Below are 20,597 nucleotides of genomic sequence, written 5' to 3'. Positions count from 1 at the left end.
CTACGATTTGCGAATCAATTTTCCCCATAAGAAATAATGTAAATCCAATTAATCCATTCCTGACACCCAGAAGTATTAAAACAAAAAATTTTTTTACATGAAATATACATGTAGTACATAAACAATACAATGGGAAATGATGAATGAAACATTAACAGCATAACACTTACCTTTATTGGAGATTCTTTTTAGTGTATGGGAGACTGGAGAAGGGGAGAGACTGGATTGTTTATAGTTTGGAAGGGGAATCCCCTTCCATCAACACCTCAGGTACCAATTGCTTTTCTGGGGTTGCTTCTCTTCTCTGTTTCTTAATGCCACTAGGACCACCTTGAGAGTCACTGGAGTCCTGTCTCACAAAATAACTGTCCAGAGAGCTCTGTTTCTGGCGTCTCTTTAAAACTTCCCTAAAATGGGCCAAGACTTTGTCACTGTACATGTTGCCAACATGGCTTGCAACAACCTTGTCAGGGTGATGTTTCTCCATAAAGCTTTCCATCTTACCCCACATAGCAAAAATCTCTTTAATTTCTGAAGAGGGCACCATCTTCCATCTCTCTTCCTCCTCCTCTGCAGCAAGATTCTGAGCTGCGATCTGTTGCTGTTCCTGCTGAAGCTCTTGCAGCTCCTCAGTGTGAGTTCTTCATTGTGGTCTTCCACCAATTCTTCCACATCCTCCAAACTCATCCAACCCCATGGAACTCCCCAGTGCCACAATTGATTTTACAACAGACATAGGCTCATCAGGGTCTGTCCCAAACCCTTCAATATCCCTCTTGTCGACACAATCTGGCCACAATTTTCTCCAGGCAGAGTTCAAAGTCCTGGTAGTCACTCCCTCCCAAGCCATACCTATAAGGGTTATGCAATGGAGGATGCTGAAGTGTTCTCTCCAAAATTCCCTTAGGGTCAAGTGAGTGTCTGTGGTCACAGTCAAGCACCTGTGAAACATTGCTTTGGTGTAGAGTTTTTTAAAGTTTGCAATGACCTGCTGGTCCATGGGCTGGAGGAGAGGAGTGGTATTCAGGGGCAAGAACTTTACTGTGATGAACCCAAACTCCTCGAAAATTAGGTCATCCAAGTTTGGAGGATGAGCAGGTGCATTGTCCATTACTAGCAGGCACTTGAGATCCAATTTCTTTTCCAGGAGGTAATTCTTCACACTAGGGCCAAACACTTCATTGAACCACTCGACGAAAATTTCCCTCGTGACCCATGCCTTACTATTAGATTTCCAAAACACACACAATTTACTCTTCATAACATTGTTTTTCCTGAACACTCTGGGATTTTCAGAATGGTACACTAGTAATGGCTTCACTTTGAAATCCCCACTAGCATTAGCACAGAACATTAGCGTCAGCCTGTCTTTCATAAGCTTGTGTCCTGGCATTTCCTTTTCCTCCTGTGTAATGAAGGTCCTCTTTGGCATTTTCTTCCAAAAGAGGCCTGTTTCGTCACAATTGAACACTTGTTCAGGTTTCAGTCCTTCAGCCTCTATGTACTCCTGGAATTCATGCACATATTTTTCAGAAAGCCTAGGGAAAATATGGATTTGTCAGTTAAAAACAGAGTAGGGGAGTTAGTAGATGGGGAGATGGAGGTATTGGGTAGATGGCGAGAATATTTTGAGGAACTTTTAAATGTTAAGGAAGAAACAGAGGCAGTAATTTCATGCACTGGTCAGGGAGGTATACCATCTTTTAGGAGTGAAGAAGAGCAGAATGTATGTGTGGGGGAGGTACGTGAGGCATTACGTAAAATGAAAGGGGTAAAGCAGCTGGAACTGATGGGATCATGACAGAAATGTTAAAAGCAGGGGGGGATATAGTGTTGGAGTGGTTGGTACTTTTGTTTAATAAATGTATGAAAGAGGGGAAGGTACCTAGGGATTGGCAGAGAGCATGTATAGTCCCTTTATATAAAGGGAAAGGGGACAAAAGAGACTGTAAAAATTATAGAGGAATAAGCTTACTGAGTATACCAGGAAAAGTGTACGGTAGGGTTATAATTGAAAGAATTAGAGGTAAGACAGAATGTAGGATTGCGGATGAGCAAGGAGGTTTTAGAGTGGGTAGGGGATGTGTAGATCAGGTGTTTACATTGAAGCATATATGTGAACAGTATTTAGATAAAGATAGGGAAGCTTTTATTGCATTTATGGATTTAGAAAAGGCATATGATAGAGTGGATAGAGGAGCAATGTGGCAGATGTTGCAAGTATATGGAATAGGTGGTAAGTTATTAAATGCTGTAAAGAGTTTTTATGTGGATAGTGAGGCTCAGGTTAGGGTGTGTAGAAGAGAGGGAGACTACTTCCCGGTAAAAGTAGGTCTTAGACAGGGATGTGTAATGTCACCATGGTTGTTTAATATATTTATAGATGGGGTTGTTAAGGAAGTAAATGCTAGGGTGTTTGGGAGAGGGGTGGGATTAAATTATGGGGAATCAAATTCAAAATGGGAATTGACACAGTTACTTTTTGCTGATGATACTGTGCTTATGGGAGATTCTAAAGAAAAATTGCAAAGGTTAGTGGATGAGTTTGGGAATGTGTGTAAAAGTAGAAAGTTGAAAGTGAACATAGAAAAGAGTAAGGTGATGAGGGTGTCAAATGATTTAGATAAAGAAAAATTGGATATCAAATTGGGGAGGAGGAGTATGGAAGAAGTGAATGTTTTCAGATACTTGGGAGTTGACGTGTCGGCGGATGGATTTATGAAGGATGAGGTTAATCATAGAATTGATGAGGGAAAAAAGGTGAGTGGTGTGTTGAGGTATATGTGGAGTCAAAAAACGTTATCTATGGAGGCAAAGAAGGGAATGTATGAAAGTATAGTAGTACCAACACTCTTATATGGGTGTGAAGCTTGGGTGGTAAATGCAGCAGCGAGGAGACGGTTGGAGGCAGTGGAGATGTCCTGTTTAAGGGCAATGTGTGGTGTAAATATTATGCAGAAAATTCGGAGTGTGGAAATTAGGAGAAGGTGTGGAGTTAATAAAAGTATTAGTCAGAGGGCAGAAGAGGGGTTGTTGAGGTGGTTTGGTCATTTAGAGAGAATGGATCAAAGTAGAATGACATGGAAAGCATATAAATCTATAGGGGAAGGAAGGCGGGGTAGGGGTCGTCCTCGAAAGGGTTGGAGAGAGGGGGTAAAGGAGGTTTTGTGGGTAAGGGGCTTGGACTTCCAGCAAGCGTGCGTGAGCGTGTTAGATAGGAGTGAATGGAGACGAATGGTACTTGGGACCTGACGATCTGTTGGAGTGTGAGCAGGGTAATATTTAGTGAAGGGATTCAGGGAAACCGGTTATTTTCATATAGTCGGACTTGAGTCCTGGTAATGGGAAGTACAATGCCTGCACTTTAAAGGAGGGGTTTGGGATATTGGCAGTTTGGAGGGATATGTTGTGTATCTTTATATGTGTATGCTTCTAGACTGTTGTATTCTGAGCACCTCTGCAAAAACAGTGATAATGTGCGAGTGTGGTGAAAGTGTTGAATGATGATGAAAGTATTTTCTTTTTGGGGATTTTCTTTCTTTTTTGGGTCACCCTGCCTCGGTGGGAGACGGCCGACTTGTTGAAAAAAAAAAAAAAAAAAATATATATATATATACAGGAGGGCCCCACTTATACGGCAGGTTAGGTTCCAGGCTACCGCCGTAAAGCGGAAACCGCCGTAAAGTGGAACACCCTTTTTTTCCACTTATAAATGCATACAAACACTAGATAACAAGTTTACACTAACATATATTAAGTTAGCAATAGAACCAGGCATCAAAAAACAATAAAAAAGTACAATACACACATAGTGCACTCATTACTTACCTTAAAATATTTATAGTCTTAATCTAGGGTGAGACAAGTAGTATTTATTGTAAGAAATCAAGTGTGGTATGTATGGTAATAGCCAGGCTACCTTACCAGGCCACCCCACCCACACATACTATTCTATGATATTTAAGCATCCCAGAGCGATAAAATGTATATACAGTTCACTCATTACTTACCTTAAAATATTTGTAGTCTTAATGTAGGGTCAGGAGTAAGTAAATGAGATAAAACGAATAAATGAGAGAGAGAAAGAATGAGTACATGAGAGGGGACAGGCGCAGAGTTATGTAAACAAACCAGGCGAACGTAAGTTTTGTAAACAAACGAAGTGTACACGTGTGGTTTGTGTACAAGTTACATTGTGTACAGGTTGTCTCTACATTGATACGGTAGAATTAATAAAGAAGAACACTCCCATTCTCATGTAACATCATTTTGAGAAGAAATGAAGCTCTGAGTGAAGGCAATGGAAATAAGTCACACTGACTTTTTTGGGTTATCCTAGGTTCTCTACACGTATGTTGTTATGTATGATAATCTATGTAACTGTATTTGTGTATACCTGAATAAACTTACTTACATACATACGAAAGGAATAATTTTCTACAGTTACCCCCAGTAACACATTTTCTCTTATGTTAGATTAGAGAAAATGTTATTCTTGCCATCACTTGTACAAGTTATGTGGCTCCCACATCTTATATTTATGTTTATTTATTCTATTGTGGGGTGTATTTATCATCTTTTTATGTTATGTATCGTGTTTATTATATAATTTTGAAAAAAAATATCATGGATGGATTAATGAAAATGTGTATATTAACGTAATATACGACATTTAATGAGACTCGGTGAGTATTGTTATTATTATTATCATTTCTAATATGGCGTCACTTGTGCAAGTCGTCTGCTACCACATCTCACATTTATGTTTATTTATTCTACTGTGGGGTGTATTTATCTTATTTATATGTTATGCATCGTGTTTATTATATAATTTTGAAAAAAATATCATGGATGGATTAATGAAAATGTGTATATTACAGTAATATACGACATTTAATGAGACTCGGAGAGTATTGTTATTATTATTATTATCATTTCTAATATGGCGTCACTTGTGCAAGTCGTCTGCTACCACATCTCACATTTATGTTTATTTATTCTACTGTGGGGTGTATTTATCTTATTTATATGGTATGCATCGTGTTTATTATATAATTTTGAAAAAAATATCATGGATGGATTAATGAAAATGTGTATATTAACGTAATATACGACATTTAAATGACTCGATGATTATTATTATCATTACTAATATGACGTCTGGAGACATAAGACACTTACCAATTTTAATGTGTACCTGCATGCCAGCACAGTATGTAAGTTTATTTAGGTACAGGTATACATAAGTATAATTATCAGGGTATATATAAAATATGAAATAACTTTTAAAAAGATTTGAAATTTTGGAGTTTCCAGACAAAATGGAGAGACTTAGTGCTTACTGAGCTCATGGAGAATGTAAACAAACAGGGTGGGGCACGGTGACCGTATTAGAAAGTCAGGTGGGGGGAGCCGTATAGCGAGTTTTGGTCATAATTTGAAATGTCCGTATTAGCGGAACGCCGTAAAGTGAAACGCCGTAAAGCGGGGCCTTCCTGTATGTATATATGTATGTATATATGTATATATGTATATGTATATATATATATATATATATATATATATATATATATATATATATATATATATTTATATATATATATATATATATATATATATTATTTGCAACAAGTCGGCCGTTTCCCACCGAGGCAGGGTGACCCAAAAAAAAAGAAAGAAAATCCCCAAAAAGAAAATACTTTCATCATCATTCAACACTTTCACCACACTCGCACATTATCACTGTTTTTGCAGAGGTGCTCAGAATACAACAGTCCAGAAGCATACACATATAAAGACACACAACATATCCCTCCAAACTGCCAATATCCCAAACCCTCCTTTAAAGTGTAGGCATTGTACTTCCCATTTCCAGGACTCAAGTCCGACTATATGAAAATAACCGGTTTCCCTGAATCCCTTCACTAAATATTACCCTGCTCACACTCCAACAGATCGTCAGGTCCCAAGTACCATTCGTCTCCATTCACTCCTATCTAACACGCTCACGCACGCTTGCTGGAAGTCCAAGCCCCTTACCCACAAAACCTCCTTTACCCCCTCTCTCCAACCCTTTCGAGGACGACCCCTACCCCGCCTTCCTTCCCCTATAGATTTATATACTTTCCATGTCATTCTACTTTGATCCATTCTCTCTAAATGACCAAACCACCTCAACAACCCCTCTTCTGCCCTCTGACTAATACTTTTATTAACTCCACACCTTCTCCTAATTTCCACACTCCGAATTTTCTGCATAATATTTACACCACACATTGCCCTTAAACAGGACATCTCCACTGCCTCCAACCGTCTCCTCGCTGCTGCATTTACCATCCAAGCTTCACACCCATATAAGAGTGTTGGTACTACTATACTTTCATAATTTCCCTTCTTTGCCTCCATAGATAACGTTTTTTGACTCCACATATACCTCAACGCACCACTCACCTTTTTTTCCTCATCAATTCTATGATTAACCTCATCCTTCATAAATCCATCCGCCGACACGTCAACTCCCAAGTATCTCAAAACATTCACTTCTTCCATACTCCTCCTCCCCAATTTGATATCCAATTTTTCTTTATCTAAATCATTTGACACCCTCATCACCTTACTCTTTTCTATGTTCACTTTCAACTTTCTACCTTTACACACATTCCCAAACTCATCCACTAACCTTTGCAATTTTTCTTTAGAATCTCCCATAAGCACAGTATCATCAGCAAAAAGTAACTGTGTCAATTCCCATTTTGAATTTGATTCCCCAAAATTTAATCCCACCCCTCTCCTGAACACCCTAGCATTTACTTCCTTTACAACCCCATCTATAAATATATTAAACAACCATGGTGACATTACACATCCCTGTCTAAGACCTACTTTTACCGGGAAGTAGTCTCCCTCTCTTCTACACACCCTAACCTGAGCCTCACTATCCTCATAAAAACTCTTTACAGCATTTAATAACTTACCACCTATTCCATATACTTGCAACATCTGCCACATTGCTCCTCTATCCACTCTATCATATGCCTTTTCTAAATCCATAAATGCAATAAAAACTTCCCTACCTTTATCTAAATACTGTTCACATATATGCTTCAATGTAAACACTTGATCTACACATCCCCTACCCACTCTGAAACCTCCTTGCTCATCCGCAATCCTCCATTCTGTCTTACCTCTAATTCTTTCAATTATAACCCTACCGTACACTTTTCCTGGTATACTCAGTAAGCTTATTCCTCTAAAATTTTTACAGTCTCTTTTGTCCCCTTTCCCTTTATATAAAGGGACTATACATGCTCTCCGCCAATCCCTAGGTCCCTTCCCCTCTTTCATACATTTATTAAACAGAAGTACCAACCACTCCAACACTATATCCCCCCCCTGATTTTAACATTTCTGTCATGATCCCATCAGTTCCAGCTGCTTTACCCCCTTTCATTTTACGTAATGCCTCACGTACCTCCCCCACACTTACATTCTTCTCTTCTTCACTCCTAAAAGATGGTATACATATGATATACATATATGATATACATATGGTGTGTGTGTGTGTGTGTGTGTGTGTGTGTGTGTGTGTGTGTGTGTGTGTGTGTGTGTGTGTATATATATATATATATTTTTTTTTTTATTATTATCACACTGGCCGATTCCCACCAAGGCAGGGTGGCCCGAAAAAGAAAAACTTTCACCATCATTCACTCCATCACTGTCTTGCCAGAAGGGTGCTTTACACTACAGTTTTTAAACTGCAACATTAACACCCCTCCTTCAGAGTGCAGGCACTGTACTTCCCATCTCCAGGACTCAAGTCCGGCCTGCCGGTTTCCCTGAATCCCTTCATAAATGTTACTTTGCTCACACTCCAACAGCACGTCAAGTATTAAAAACCATTTGTCTCCATTCACTCCTATCAAACACGCTCACGCATGCCTGCTGGAAGTCCAAGCCCCTCGCACACAAAACCTCCTTTACCCCCTCCCTCCAACCCTTCCTAGGCCGACCCCTACCCCGCCTTCCTTCCACTACAGACTGATACACTCTTGAAGTTATTCTGTTTCGCTCCATTCTCTCTACATGTCCGAACCACCTCAACAACCCTTCCTCAGCCCTCTGGACAACAGTTTTGGTAATCCCGCACCTCCTCCTAACTTCCAAACTACGAATTCTCTGCATTATATTCACACCACACATTGCCCTCAGACATGACATCTCCACTGCCTCCAGCCTTCTCCTCGCTGCAACATTCATCACCCATGCTTCACACCCATATAAGAGTGTTGGTAAAACTATACTCTCATACATTCCCCTCTTTGCCTCCAAGGACAAAGTTCTCTGTCTCCACAGACTCCTAAGTACACCACTCACTCTTTTTCCCTCATCAATTCTATGATTCACCTCATCTTTCATAGACCCATCCGCTGACACGTCCACTCCCAAATATCTGAATACGTTCACCTCCTCCATACTCTCTCCCTCCAATCTGATATTCAATCTTTCATCACCTAATCTTTTTGTTATCCTCATAACCTTACTCTTTCCTGTATTCACCTTTAATTTTCTTCTTTTGCACACCCTACCAAATTCATCCACCAATCTCTGCAGCTTCTCTTCAGAATCTCCCAAGAGCACAGTGTCATCAGCAAAGAGCAGCTGTGACAACTCCCACCCTGTGTGTGATTCTTTATCTTTTAACTCCACGCCTCTTGCCAAGACCCTCGCATTTACTTCTCTTAAAACCCCATCTATAAATATATTAAACAACCACGGTGACATCACACATCCTTGTCTAAGGCCTACTTTTACTGGGAAAAAATTTCCCTCTTTTCTACATACTCTAACTTGAGCCTCACTATCCTCGTAAAAACTCTTCACTGCTTTCAGTAACCTACCTCCTACACCATACACTTGCAACATCTGCCACATTGCCCCCCTATCCACCCTGTCATACGCCTTTTCCAAATCCATAAATGCCACAAAGACCTCTTTAGCCTTATCTAAATACTGTTCACTTATATGTTTCACTGTAAACACCTGGTCCACACACCCCCTACCTTTCCTAAAGCCTCCTTGTTCATCTGCTATCCTATTCTCCGTCTTACTCTTAATTCTTTCAATTATAACTCTACCATACACTTTACCAGGTACACTCAACAGACTTATCCCCCTATAATTTTTGCACTCTCTTTTATCCCCTTTGCCTTTATACAAAGGAACTATGCATGCTCTCTGCCAATCCCTAGGTACCTTACCCTCTTCCATACATTTATTAAATAATTGCACCAACCACTCCAAAACTATATCCCCACGTGCTTTTAACATTTCTATCTTTATCCCATCAATCCCGGCTGCCTTACCCCCTTTCATTTTACCTACTGCCTCACGAACTTCCCCCACACTCACAACTGGCTCTTCCTCACTCCTACAAGATGTTATTCCTCCTTGCCCTATACACGAAATCACAGCTTCCCTATCTTCATCAACATTTAACAATTCCTCAAAATATTCCCTCCATTTGTTCTCTAGGCTTCCTTAACTTGTTAATCTCACTCCAAAACTTTTTCTTATTTTCAACAAAATTTGTTGATAACAGCTCACCCACTCTCTCATTTGCTCTCTTTTTACATTGCTTCACCACTCTCTTAACCTCTCTCTTTTTCTCCATATACTCTTCCCTCCTTGCATCACTTCTACTTTGTAAAAACTTCTCATATGCTAACTTTTTCTCCCTTACTACTCTCTTTACATCATCATTCCACCAATCGCTCCTCTTCCCTCCTGCACCCTCTTTCCTGTAACCACAAACTTCTGCTGAACACTCTAACACTACATTTTTAAACCTACCCCATACCTCTTCGACCCCATTGCCTATGCTCTCATTAGCCCATCTATCCTCCAATAGCTGTTTATATCTTACCCTAACTGCCTCCTCTTTTAGTTTATAAACCTTCACCTCTCTCTTCCCTGATGCTTCTATTCTCCTTGTATCCCATCTACCTTTTACTCTCAGTGTAGCTACAACTAGAAAGTGATCTGATATATCTGTGGCCCCTCTATAAACATGTACATCCTGAAGTCTACTCAACAGTCTTTTATCTACCAATACATAATCCAACAAACTACTGTCATTTCGCCCTACATCATATCGTGTATACTTATTTATCCTCTTTTTCTTAAAATATGTATTACCTATAACTAAACCCCTTTCTATACAAAGTTCAATCAAAGGGCTCCCATTATCATTTACACCTGGCACCCCAAACTTACCTACCACACCCTCTCTAAAAGTTTCTCCTACTTTAGCATTCAGGTCCCCTACCACAATTACTCTCTCACTTGGTTCAAAGGCTCCTATACATTCACTTAACATCTCCCAAAATCTCTCTCTCTCCTCTGCATTCCTCTCTTCTCCAGGTGCATACACGCTTATTATGACCCACTTCTCGCATCCAACCTTTACTTTAATCCACATAATTCTCGAATTTACACATTCATATTCTCTTTTCTCCTTCCATAACTGATCATTTAACATTACTGCTACCCCTTCCTTTGCTCTAACTCTCTCAGATACTCCAGATTTAATCCCATTTATTTCCCCCCACTGAAACTCTCCTACCCCCTTCAGCTTTGTTTCGCTTAGAGCCAGGACATCCAACTTCTTTTCATTCATAACATCAGCAATCATCTGTTTCTTGTCATCCGCACTACATCCACGCACATTTAAACAACCCAGTTTTATAAAGTTTTTCTTCTTCTCTTTTTTAGTAAATGTATACAGGAGAAGGGGTTACTAGCCCATTGCTCCCGGCATTTTAGTCGCCTCATACGACACGCATGGCTTACGGAGGAAAGATTCTTTTCCACTTCCCCATGGACAATAGAAGAAATAAAAAAGAACAAGAGCTATTTAGAATAAGGAGAAAAACCTAGATGTATGTATATATATATATGCATGTGCGTGTCTGTGAAGTGTGACCAAAGTGTAAGTAGGAGTAGCAAGATATCCCTGTTATCTAGCATGTTTATGAGACAGAAAAAGAAAACCAGCAATCCTACCATCATGCAAAACAGGGGTAGGGGTCGGCCTAGGAAAGGTTGGAGAGAGGGGGTAAAGGAGGTTTTGTGTGCGAGGGGCTTGGACTTCCAGCAGGCATGCGTGAGCGTGTTTGATAGGAGTAAATGGAGACAAATGGTTTTTAATACTTGACGTGCTGTTGGAGTGTGAGCAAAGTAACATTTATGAAGGGGTTCAGGGAAACCGGCAGGCCGGACTTGAGTCCTGGAGATGGGAATTACAGTGCCTGCACTCTGAAGGAGGGGTGTAAATGTTGCGGTTTAAAAACTGTAGTGTAAAGCACCCTTCTGGCAAGACAGTGATGGAGTGAATGATGGTGAAAGTTTTTCTTTTTCGGGCCACCCTGCCTTGGTGGGAATCGGCCAGTGTGATAATAAAAAATATATATATATATATTTTTTTTATTATCACACTGGCCGATAATGTGAGTAGTCACGAAAGCGCTTGGAATTTCTCTATTCTTTCAGAGTGGTTGTTTTGCATATATATATATATATATATATATATATATATATATATATATATATATATATATATATATATATATATATATATATATATATATATATATATATATATATATATATATATATATACATACATACATACATACATACATACATACATACATACATACATACATACATACATACACACACACACACACACACACACCTCTCTATAGGAACATAAGAAAGAAGGAACACTGCAACAGGCCTACTGACCCATGCGGAGCAGGTCCATGCCCCCCCCCCAGGATTAGACCAATGACCCACCCAGTCTGGTCATCCCCACTCAAGGATGGAGCACTGTACCAGACCCAGCAGCACAAGCTAGTCAGGTCCAACTCACACCCACCCACACCCACTCATGTATTTATCTAACCTATTTATAAAACTACACAACGTTTTAGCCTCAATAACTGTACTCGGGAGGTTGTTCCACTCATCCACAACTCTATTACCAAACCAGTACCTTCCTATATCCTTCCTGAATCTGAATTTTTCCAACTTGAAACCACTGCTGCGAGTCCTGTCTAGGCTGGAAATTATCAGCACACTATTTACATCCCCTTTATTTATTCCTATTTTCCATTTATACACCTCGATCATATCCCCCTAATTCTACGCCTTTTGAGGGAGTGCAGATTCAGGGCCTTCAGTCTATCCTCATAGGGAAGATTTCTGATACATGGGATCATCTTTGTCATCCTCCTTTGTACGTTTTCCAGAGCATTTATATCCATTCTGTAATACGGTGACCAGAACTGAGCAGCATAGTCTAAATGAGGCCTAACCAAGGATATACAGTGGACCCCCGCTTAACGATCACCTCCAAATGCGACCAATTATGTAAGTGTATTTATGTAAGTGTGTTTGTACGTGTATGTTTGGGGGTCTGAAATGGACTAATCTACTTCACAATATTCGTTATGGGAAAAAATTCGGTCAGTACTGGCACCTGAACATACTACTGGAATGAAAAAAGTTCGTTAACCGGGGGTCCACTGTATAGAGTTGAAGGACTTCTATTACTTATACTTCTAGATATGAAGCCAAGAATTCTGTTAGCTTTATTGCGAACACTAATGCACTGTTGTCTTGGTTTTAGGTTACTGCTAACCAGAACTCCTAAATCCTTTTCGCAATCGGCAGTATTAAGATCTACATTATTTAGTTTATATGTGGCATGGTTATTTAACTGTCCAACATTTAGAACTTTGCATTTGTCAATATTAAACTTCATCTGCCACTTCTCCGACCATTGCGTCAGTCTATTCAAATCATCCTGGAGTGCTCTAATGTCCTCATTAGAATGAACTGGACGGCCTATTTTGGTGTCATCAGCAAATTTGTTTATGTTGCTATTTATTCCCTCATCTATGTTGTTTATATAAATTGTGAACAACAACGGGTCCAACACTGACCCCCGAGGAACACCGCTTGTGACGTGCCCCCAATCTGATTTCTCCCCATTTATGCAAACTCTCTGCTGTCTATTTGTCAGCCATGCCTCTACCCAGGAAAAAATTTCTCCTCCTATATATCTCTCTCTATATATATAGATATCTCTCTCTATATATATCTATCTATATATATATATTATATATATATATATATATATATATATATATATATATATATATATATATATATATATATATATATATATATATATATATATATATATATATATATATATATATATATATATATATATATATATTCATATATAGTCGGACTTGAGTCCTGGAAATGGGAAGTACAATGCCTGCACTTTAAAGGAGGGGTTTGGGATATTGGCAGTTTGGAGGGATATGTTGTGTATCTTTATATGTGTATGCTTCTAGACTGTTGTATTCTGAGCACCTCTGCAAAAACAGTGATAATGTGCGAGTGTGGTGAAAGTGTTGAATGATGATGAAAGTATTTTCTTTTTGGGGATTTTCTTTCTTTTTTGGGTCACCCTGCCTCGGTGGGAGACGGCCGACTTGTTGAAAAAAAAAAAAAAAAAAAATACATATATATCTCTATATATCTCTATATATCTCTATCTCTCTCTATATATCTCTATCTCTCTCTATATATCTCTATCTCTCTCTATATATCTCTCTATATATATCTCTCTCTATATATCTCTCTCTATATATATATATCTATATCTCTCTATATATCTCTATCTGTATCTCTCACTCTCTCTTCTTCAGGGGCATAAACACTCACTATAACCCACTTTACACATCCCACCCTTATTTTACTCCTCATAATACTGAAATTTTTATAAATATATTGCAATAAACACTGAAAATAAAGGAGTTTAAAGTACAATTTAGCCAGTGGATTTTGCCTGTTATTTTACAAGTCCTTAATACTGAGGATTTACTGTACTTCATACTTGTGATCTATTCTTGAGTATGCATCACTTGTATGGAACCCTTATCTACAATAAAACAATTAAACATAAGAAAGTACAAGACTGCATCATGACTGATGCCAAAATTAAAAGTAATGAACCATGAATATTGCAAGTACTAAGCTATATTCCACTGGAGAAATAAAAGGAAAAGGGACATGATTACAACACACAAAATATGCCAGGGCATAGACAGGGTTAGTCATTACGTAGACTGAAACATGAACAAGAGGGCATTAATGGGAATTACAAACCCTAACGAGCACATGATTATCAAATCTTCTCAACTTGAAGACAGATAAAGGAGGAGAATAACCTAACAATGATATTATAGCAGACTGTATTTGGGTTTAAAAATACACAATGGCTATTCCCTGTCAGTTGGACGAGTGCAAAGATGCAGACTGCATACATTGCCCTTACCACCTCCAGGATTCGAATACCTGACTAACCAGTTTCCTGAATCCCTCACACTCCAGCAGCACACCCATTAAAAACCACTCCTATCTAACATGCTCACAAACTTTCTGGAGGTGCAAGCTTCTGAAACTCAAGCTTCTCTTACCCCTTCCCTCCATCTGTTCCCAGGACAACCCCTACCCCTCCTACCATCCTCCCCAGATTTATACACCCCCATTGTCATCATATCCCTTTCCATCCACTGTACATGCCTAATCACCTCAACAACCCCTCCTCAGCCCTCTGAACCCTTGGTGACTCCACATTCTCTTTTAATTTCTACACTGAATTCTCTGCATGATATTCACACCACAAATTCCTCTCAAACATGGCATCTGCTCATACCATATAAAATTACTGGCACCATTATACTTTGGAATATTTCCTTTATTTTTTTTTTTCAACAAGTCGGCCGTCTCCCACCGAGGCAGGGTGACCCAAAAAAGAAAGAAAATCCCCAAAAAGAAAATACTTTCATCATCATTCAACACTTTCACCACACTCACACATTATCACTGTTTTTGCAGAGGTGCTCAGAATACAACAGTTTAGAAGCATATACATATAAAGATACACAACATATCCCTCCAAACTGCCAATATCCCAAACCCCTCCTTTAAAGTGCAGGCATTATACAGTGGACCCCCGGTATTCGATATTAATCCATTCCTGATAGCTCATTGAATACCGATAATATCGAAAACCGAATCAATTTTCCTCATAAGAAATAATGGAAATCAAATTAATCCGTGCAAGACACCCAAAAGTATGAAAAAAAAAAAATTTACTACATGAAATATTAAGTTTAATGCAATACAATAATTACAATAACAATAAAATAATTGACACTTAACTTTAATGAAGATCTGGTGATGATTGATGGGATGGGAGGAGGGGAGAGGTGTTAGTGTTTAGAAGGGGAATCCCCTTCCATTAGGACTTGAGGTAGCAAGTCCTTTTCCGGGGTTACTTCCCTTCTTCTTTTAATGCCACTAGGACCAGCTTGAGAGTCACTGGACTTCTGTCGCACAACATAAATGGCAGCCTCACCATGCCTAATCACACTATGTATGCCACTACGATTCTTAAATCTTTCAAACCAACCTTTGCTGGCCTTAAATTCACTCACATCACCACCAGTTGCAGGCAATTTCTTTACCAAATCGTCATGCAACTGCCTAGCCTTTTCACAAATGATTGCTTGAGAGATGCTATCTCCTGCTATCTGTTTTTCATTTATCCACACCAATAACAATCTCTCAACATTTTCTAACACTTGCAGTCGCTGTTTCGTAATCACAGTTGCAACTTTTGCAAGAACAGCTTCCTTGATTGCCGTTTTCCTGGTCACTATAGTAGAGAGGGTTGACTGGCGTTTATTATACAACCTAACCAGCTGCGACACACACACTCCACTTTCGTACTTTGCAATTACCTCTTTCTTCATTCCATAAGTCATTAGTGACTTTTTTCTCAAAGGGTTGGCACTAGAAGCTTTCTTCAGGCCCATGGTGACTTATTTTGCAGAAACAAGCACCAAACACAGTGATATGGATAATATGGAATGTACCGAATATATCCTTAGAAGTGCACTCACTGGCTGGCTTGTAAACAATGGCACACACGGTGCAGTTCAGGCCACATGTGGACACCTCTCGTACGAATCGTATCGAATACCAAGGAAAATTTTTTTGCGATATAATGCATCGAACACCGGATTTATCGAATACCGGGGGTCCACTGCACTTCCCATTTCCAGGACTCAAGTCCGACTATATGAAAATAACCGGTTTCCCTGAATCCCTTCACTAAATATTACCCTGCTCACACTCCAACAGATCGTCAGGTCCCAAGTACCATTCGTCTCCATTCACTCCTACCTAACACGCTCACGCACGCTTGCTGGAAGTCCAAGCCCCTCGCCCACAAAACCCCCTCTCTCCAACCCTTTCAAGAACAACCCCTACCTCGCCTTCCTTCCCCTATAGATTTATATGCTTTCCATGTCATTCTACTTTGATCCATTCTCTCTAAATGACCAAACCACCTCAACAGCCCCTCTTCTGCCCTCTGACTAATACTTTTATTAACTTCAAACCTTTTCCTTATTTCCACACTTCAAATTTTCTGCATAATATTTACACCACACATTGCCCTTAGACAGGACATCTCCACTGCCTCCAACCGTCTCCTCGCTGCTGCATTTACCACCCAAGCTTCACATCCATATAAGAGTGTTGGTACTACTATACTTTCATACATTCCCTTCTTTGCCTCCATAGGTAACATTTTTTGACTCCACATATACCTCAACGCACCACTCAAATTTTTTCCCTCATCAATTCTATGATTAACCTCATCCTTCATAAATCCATCCGCCGACACGTCAACTCCCAAGTATCTGAAAACATTCACTTCTTCCATACTCCTCCTCCCCAATTTGATATCCAATTTTTCTTTATCTAAATCATTTGATACCCTCATCATCTTACTCTTTTCTATGTTCACTTTCAACTTTCTACCTTTACACACATTCTCAAACTCATCCACTAACCTTTGCAATTTTTCTTTAGAATCTCCCATAAGCACAGTATCATCAGCAAAAAGTAACTGTGTCAATTCACATTTTGAATTTGATACCCCGTAATTTAATCCCACCCCTCTCCCGAACACCCTAGCATTTACTTCTTCTACAACCCCATCTATAAATATATTAAACAACCATGGTGACATTACATATCCCTGTCTAAGACCTACTTTTACCGGGAAGCAGTCTCCCTCTCTTCTACACACCCTAACCTGAACCTCACTATCCTCATAAAAACTCTTTACAGCATTTATTAACTTACCACCTATTCCATATACTTGCAACATCTGCCACATTGCTCCTCTATCCACTATCATATGCCTTTTCTAAATCCATAAATGCAATAAAAACTTCCCTACCTTTATCTAATTACTGTTCACATATATGCTTCAATGTAAACACTTGATCTACACATCCCCTACCCACTCTGAAACCTCCTTGCTCATCTGCAATCCTACATTCTGTCTTACCTCTAATTCTTTCAATTATAACCCTATCGTACACTTTTCCTGGTATACTCAGTAAACTTATTCCTCTATAATTTTTACAATCTCTTTTGTCCCCCTTCCCTTTATATAAAGGGACTATACATGCTCTCTGCCAATCCCTAGGTACCTTCCCCTCTTTCATACATTTATTATGCAAAAGTACCACCCACTCCAACACTATATCCCCCCCTGCTTTTAACATTTCTGTCATGATCCCATCAGTTCCAGCTGCATTACCCCCTTTCATTCTACGTAATGCCTCACATACCTCCCCCACACTTACATTCTGCTCTTCTTCACTCCTAAAAGATGGTATACCTCCTTGACCAGATCATGAAATTACCGCCTCCCTTTCTTCCTGAACATTTAAAAGTTCCTCAAAATATTCTCGCCATCTACCTAATACCTCCATCTCCCCATCTACTAACTCCCCTACTCTGTTTTTAACTGACAAATCCATACTTTCCCTAGGCTTTCTTAACTTGTTTAACTCACTCCAAAATTTTTTCTTATATTCATTTAAATTTCTTGACAGTGCCTCTCCCACTCTATCATCTGCTCTCCTTTTGCACTCTCTCACCACTCTCTTCACCTTTCTTTTACTCTCCATATACTCTGCTCTTCTTATAACACTTCTGCTTTGTAAAAACCTCTCATAAGCTACCTTTTTCTCTTTTATCACACCCTTTACTTCATCATTCCACCAATCACTCCTCTTTCCTCCTGCCCCCACCCTCCTATAACCACAAACTTCTGCCCCACATTCTAATACTGCATTTCTAAAACTATTCCAACCCCCCCACTACTCATCTTTGCACTAGCCCACCTTTCTGCCAATAGTAGCTTATATCTCACCCGAACTTCCTCCTCCCTTAGTTTATACACTTTCACCTCCCTCTTACTTGTTGTTGCCACCTTCCTCTTTTCCCATCTACCTCTTACTCTAACTGTAGCTACAACTAAATAATGATCCAATATATCAGTTGCCCCTCTATAAACATGTACATCCTGGAGCCTACCCATCAACCTTTTATCCACCAATACATAATCTAACAAACTACTTTCATTTCGTGCTACATCATACCTTGTATATTTATTTATCCTCTTTTTCATAAAATATGTATTACTTATTACCAAATCTCTTTCTACACATAGCTCAATTAAAGGCTCCCCATTTACATTTACCCCTGGCACCCCAAATTTACCTACTATTCCCTCCATAACATTTTTACCCACTTCAGCATTGAAATCCCCAACCACCATTACTCTCACACTTCATTCAAAACTCCCTACGCATTCACTCAACATTTCCCAAAAGCTCTCTCTCTCCTCTACACTTCTCTCTTCTCCAGGTGCATACACGCTTACTATAACCCACTTTTCACATCCAATCTTTATTTTACTCCACATAATCCTTGAATTAATACATTTATAGTCCCTCTTTTCCTGCCATAGCTTATCCTTCAACATTATTGCTCCTCCTTCTTTAGCTCTAACTCTATTTGAAACCCCTGACCTAATCCCATTTATTCCTCTCCATTGAAACTCTCCCACCCCCTTCAGCTTTGTTTCACTTAAAGCCAGGACATCCAGCTTCTTCTCATTCATAACATCCACAATCATCTCTATCATTTGCACAACATCCACGCACATTCAGACTTCCCACTTTGACAATTTTCTTCTTATTATTCTTTTTAGTAATCTTTACAGGAAAAGGGGTTACTAGCCCATTGTTCCCGGCATTTTAGTTGACTTTTACAACACGCATGGCTTACGGAGGAAAGATTCTTATTCCACTTCCCCATGGATATAAAAGGAAAAGTAATAAGACCAAGAACTATTAAGATAAAATCAAAGAAAACTCAGATGAGTGTGTATAAAATAAACGTGTACATGTATGTGTAGTGTGATCTAATTGTAAGTCTGTGTTAATTACTTAGGACCCAAAAGAAGAGTCTTAAATAGTTTTTAGATATTACATTAAGAGCTGTTTGAGCCTTCCATTGTTGAAAGAATTTAAAAACAAAAAATGGTATTTTAATCAAACTGCAGAATGGGAGGGGTTCAAACCAATGGCAAGTTAGACTTATTAGTATTATTTTATTTGCCAATCATTTATGCATATGCAATTTACTTTCTCTGGAAAGTAAGGACATACACACACTAACAGCATTAAAAAAACTGACACAGCTTAATTTATGCCACCCAGTGTTTTGGCTACCCTATCCTCACACCTTTTTTTTTTTTTTTTTTTACCAACTCTCTGGCTGCCTTTCCATTAGTACACAGACATTTTCCATTGGCAATGCTCAAGACTCTCCGAACAACAATACCCAAACCTGACTCAAAAGAGTCTATACACTGAATTGTTACAGATTTTCATTTACAATTCATTTTATATAAAGTACCATATGCCTACGTGATTTAGACACTGGTGGAGGCTTGTTCCCAAATATACTAACCAAGAGACATACACTATCTACCTACCTGATAGGTCTCTGTCAAGTAGATAGGTAAATAGATAGAATAGTAGAAGACAAAACTGCAGAATGACAGACTGACTGCAACGTAGTCACACAAAATGACAGACTTGTCAGCAGGCAGTCCCAGGCCAAAAAAGTAAGAAATCATAATCAGGCAGGCAATGAAGGCAAATAGACAGAAGGAAAAGCAGACACTAAACTATCTTTTGACTGGGATACCTAAAACATATGTTAACTTTAAGATAAGGAATACTTCCATTTTCCCCACCATAAGAGAAACCCACCTTGACTATGAGAGAGAAGGCCTCTGAATCCGAGCTCCCTGAAGAAGAAACACCGAGTGGACTGACCAGGCAGTCGTCTACACACTCTTTGGCTGACAATGCATAGAACCTAAGATCTGAAATTTAAAAAACAGCTATAACCAACAATAAACCATCGTAAAACATAAAAAGAGAATGAAAACCTGAAAAACATAAATGTTGGGAGATGAAGGAAAAAGGAACTATAGGAGAGAAGTAAGAAAAAGAAAATATAAAAATACTATATATATATAAAAAAAAGCAGAGATATAAGAAAATAGT

The 20,597-nt window shown here is 39.0% G+C and overlaps 1 protein-coding gene across 9 annotated transcripts in view; it reads right to left on the bottom strand.

Moving 5' to 3' along the window:
* The window catches only part of LOC128688712 (protein Gawky), a 288,268-nt gene that overhangs the window by 155,221 nt on the left and 112,450 nt on the right, over positions 1–20,597 (bottom strand). For 8 of the 9 annotated variants that reach the window (XM_070084602.1, XM_070084599.1, XM_070084598.1 and 5 more), the window contains exon 4: positions 20,298–20,413. The exons of the other annotated variant lie outside the window; for it this stretch is intronic. In XM_070084602.1, coding sequence (XP_069940703.1) covers positions 20,298–20,413 — 116 coding nt within the window. The remainder of the gene's footprint in view (positions 1–20,297; positions 20,414–20,597) is intronic. 9 annotated transcript variants of the gene reach the window in all.

This window comes from Cherax quadricarinatus, chromosome 13 (genome assembly GCF_038502225.1).
Source record: "Cherax quadricarinatus isolate ZL_2023a chromosome 13, ASM3850222v1, whole genome shotgun sequence".
NCBI classification, from domain to species: domain Eukaryota; kingdom Metazoa; phylum Arthropoda; class Malacostraca; order Decapoda; family Parastacidae; genus Cherax; species Cherax quadricarinatus.
This window is presented reverse-complemented; position numbering and strand designations above follow the sequence as displayed.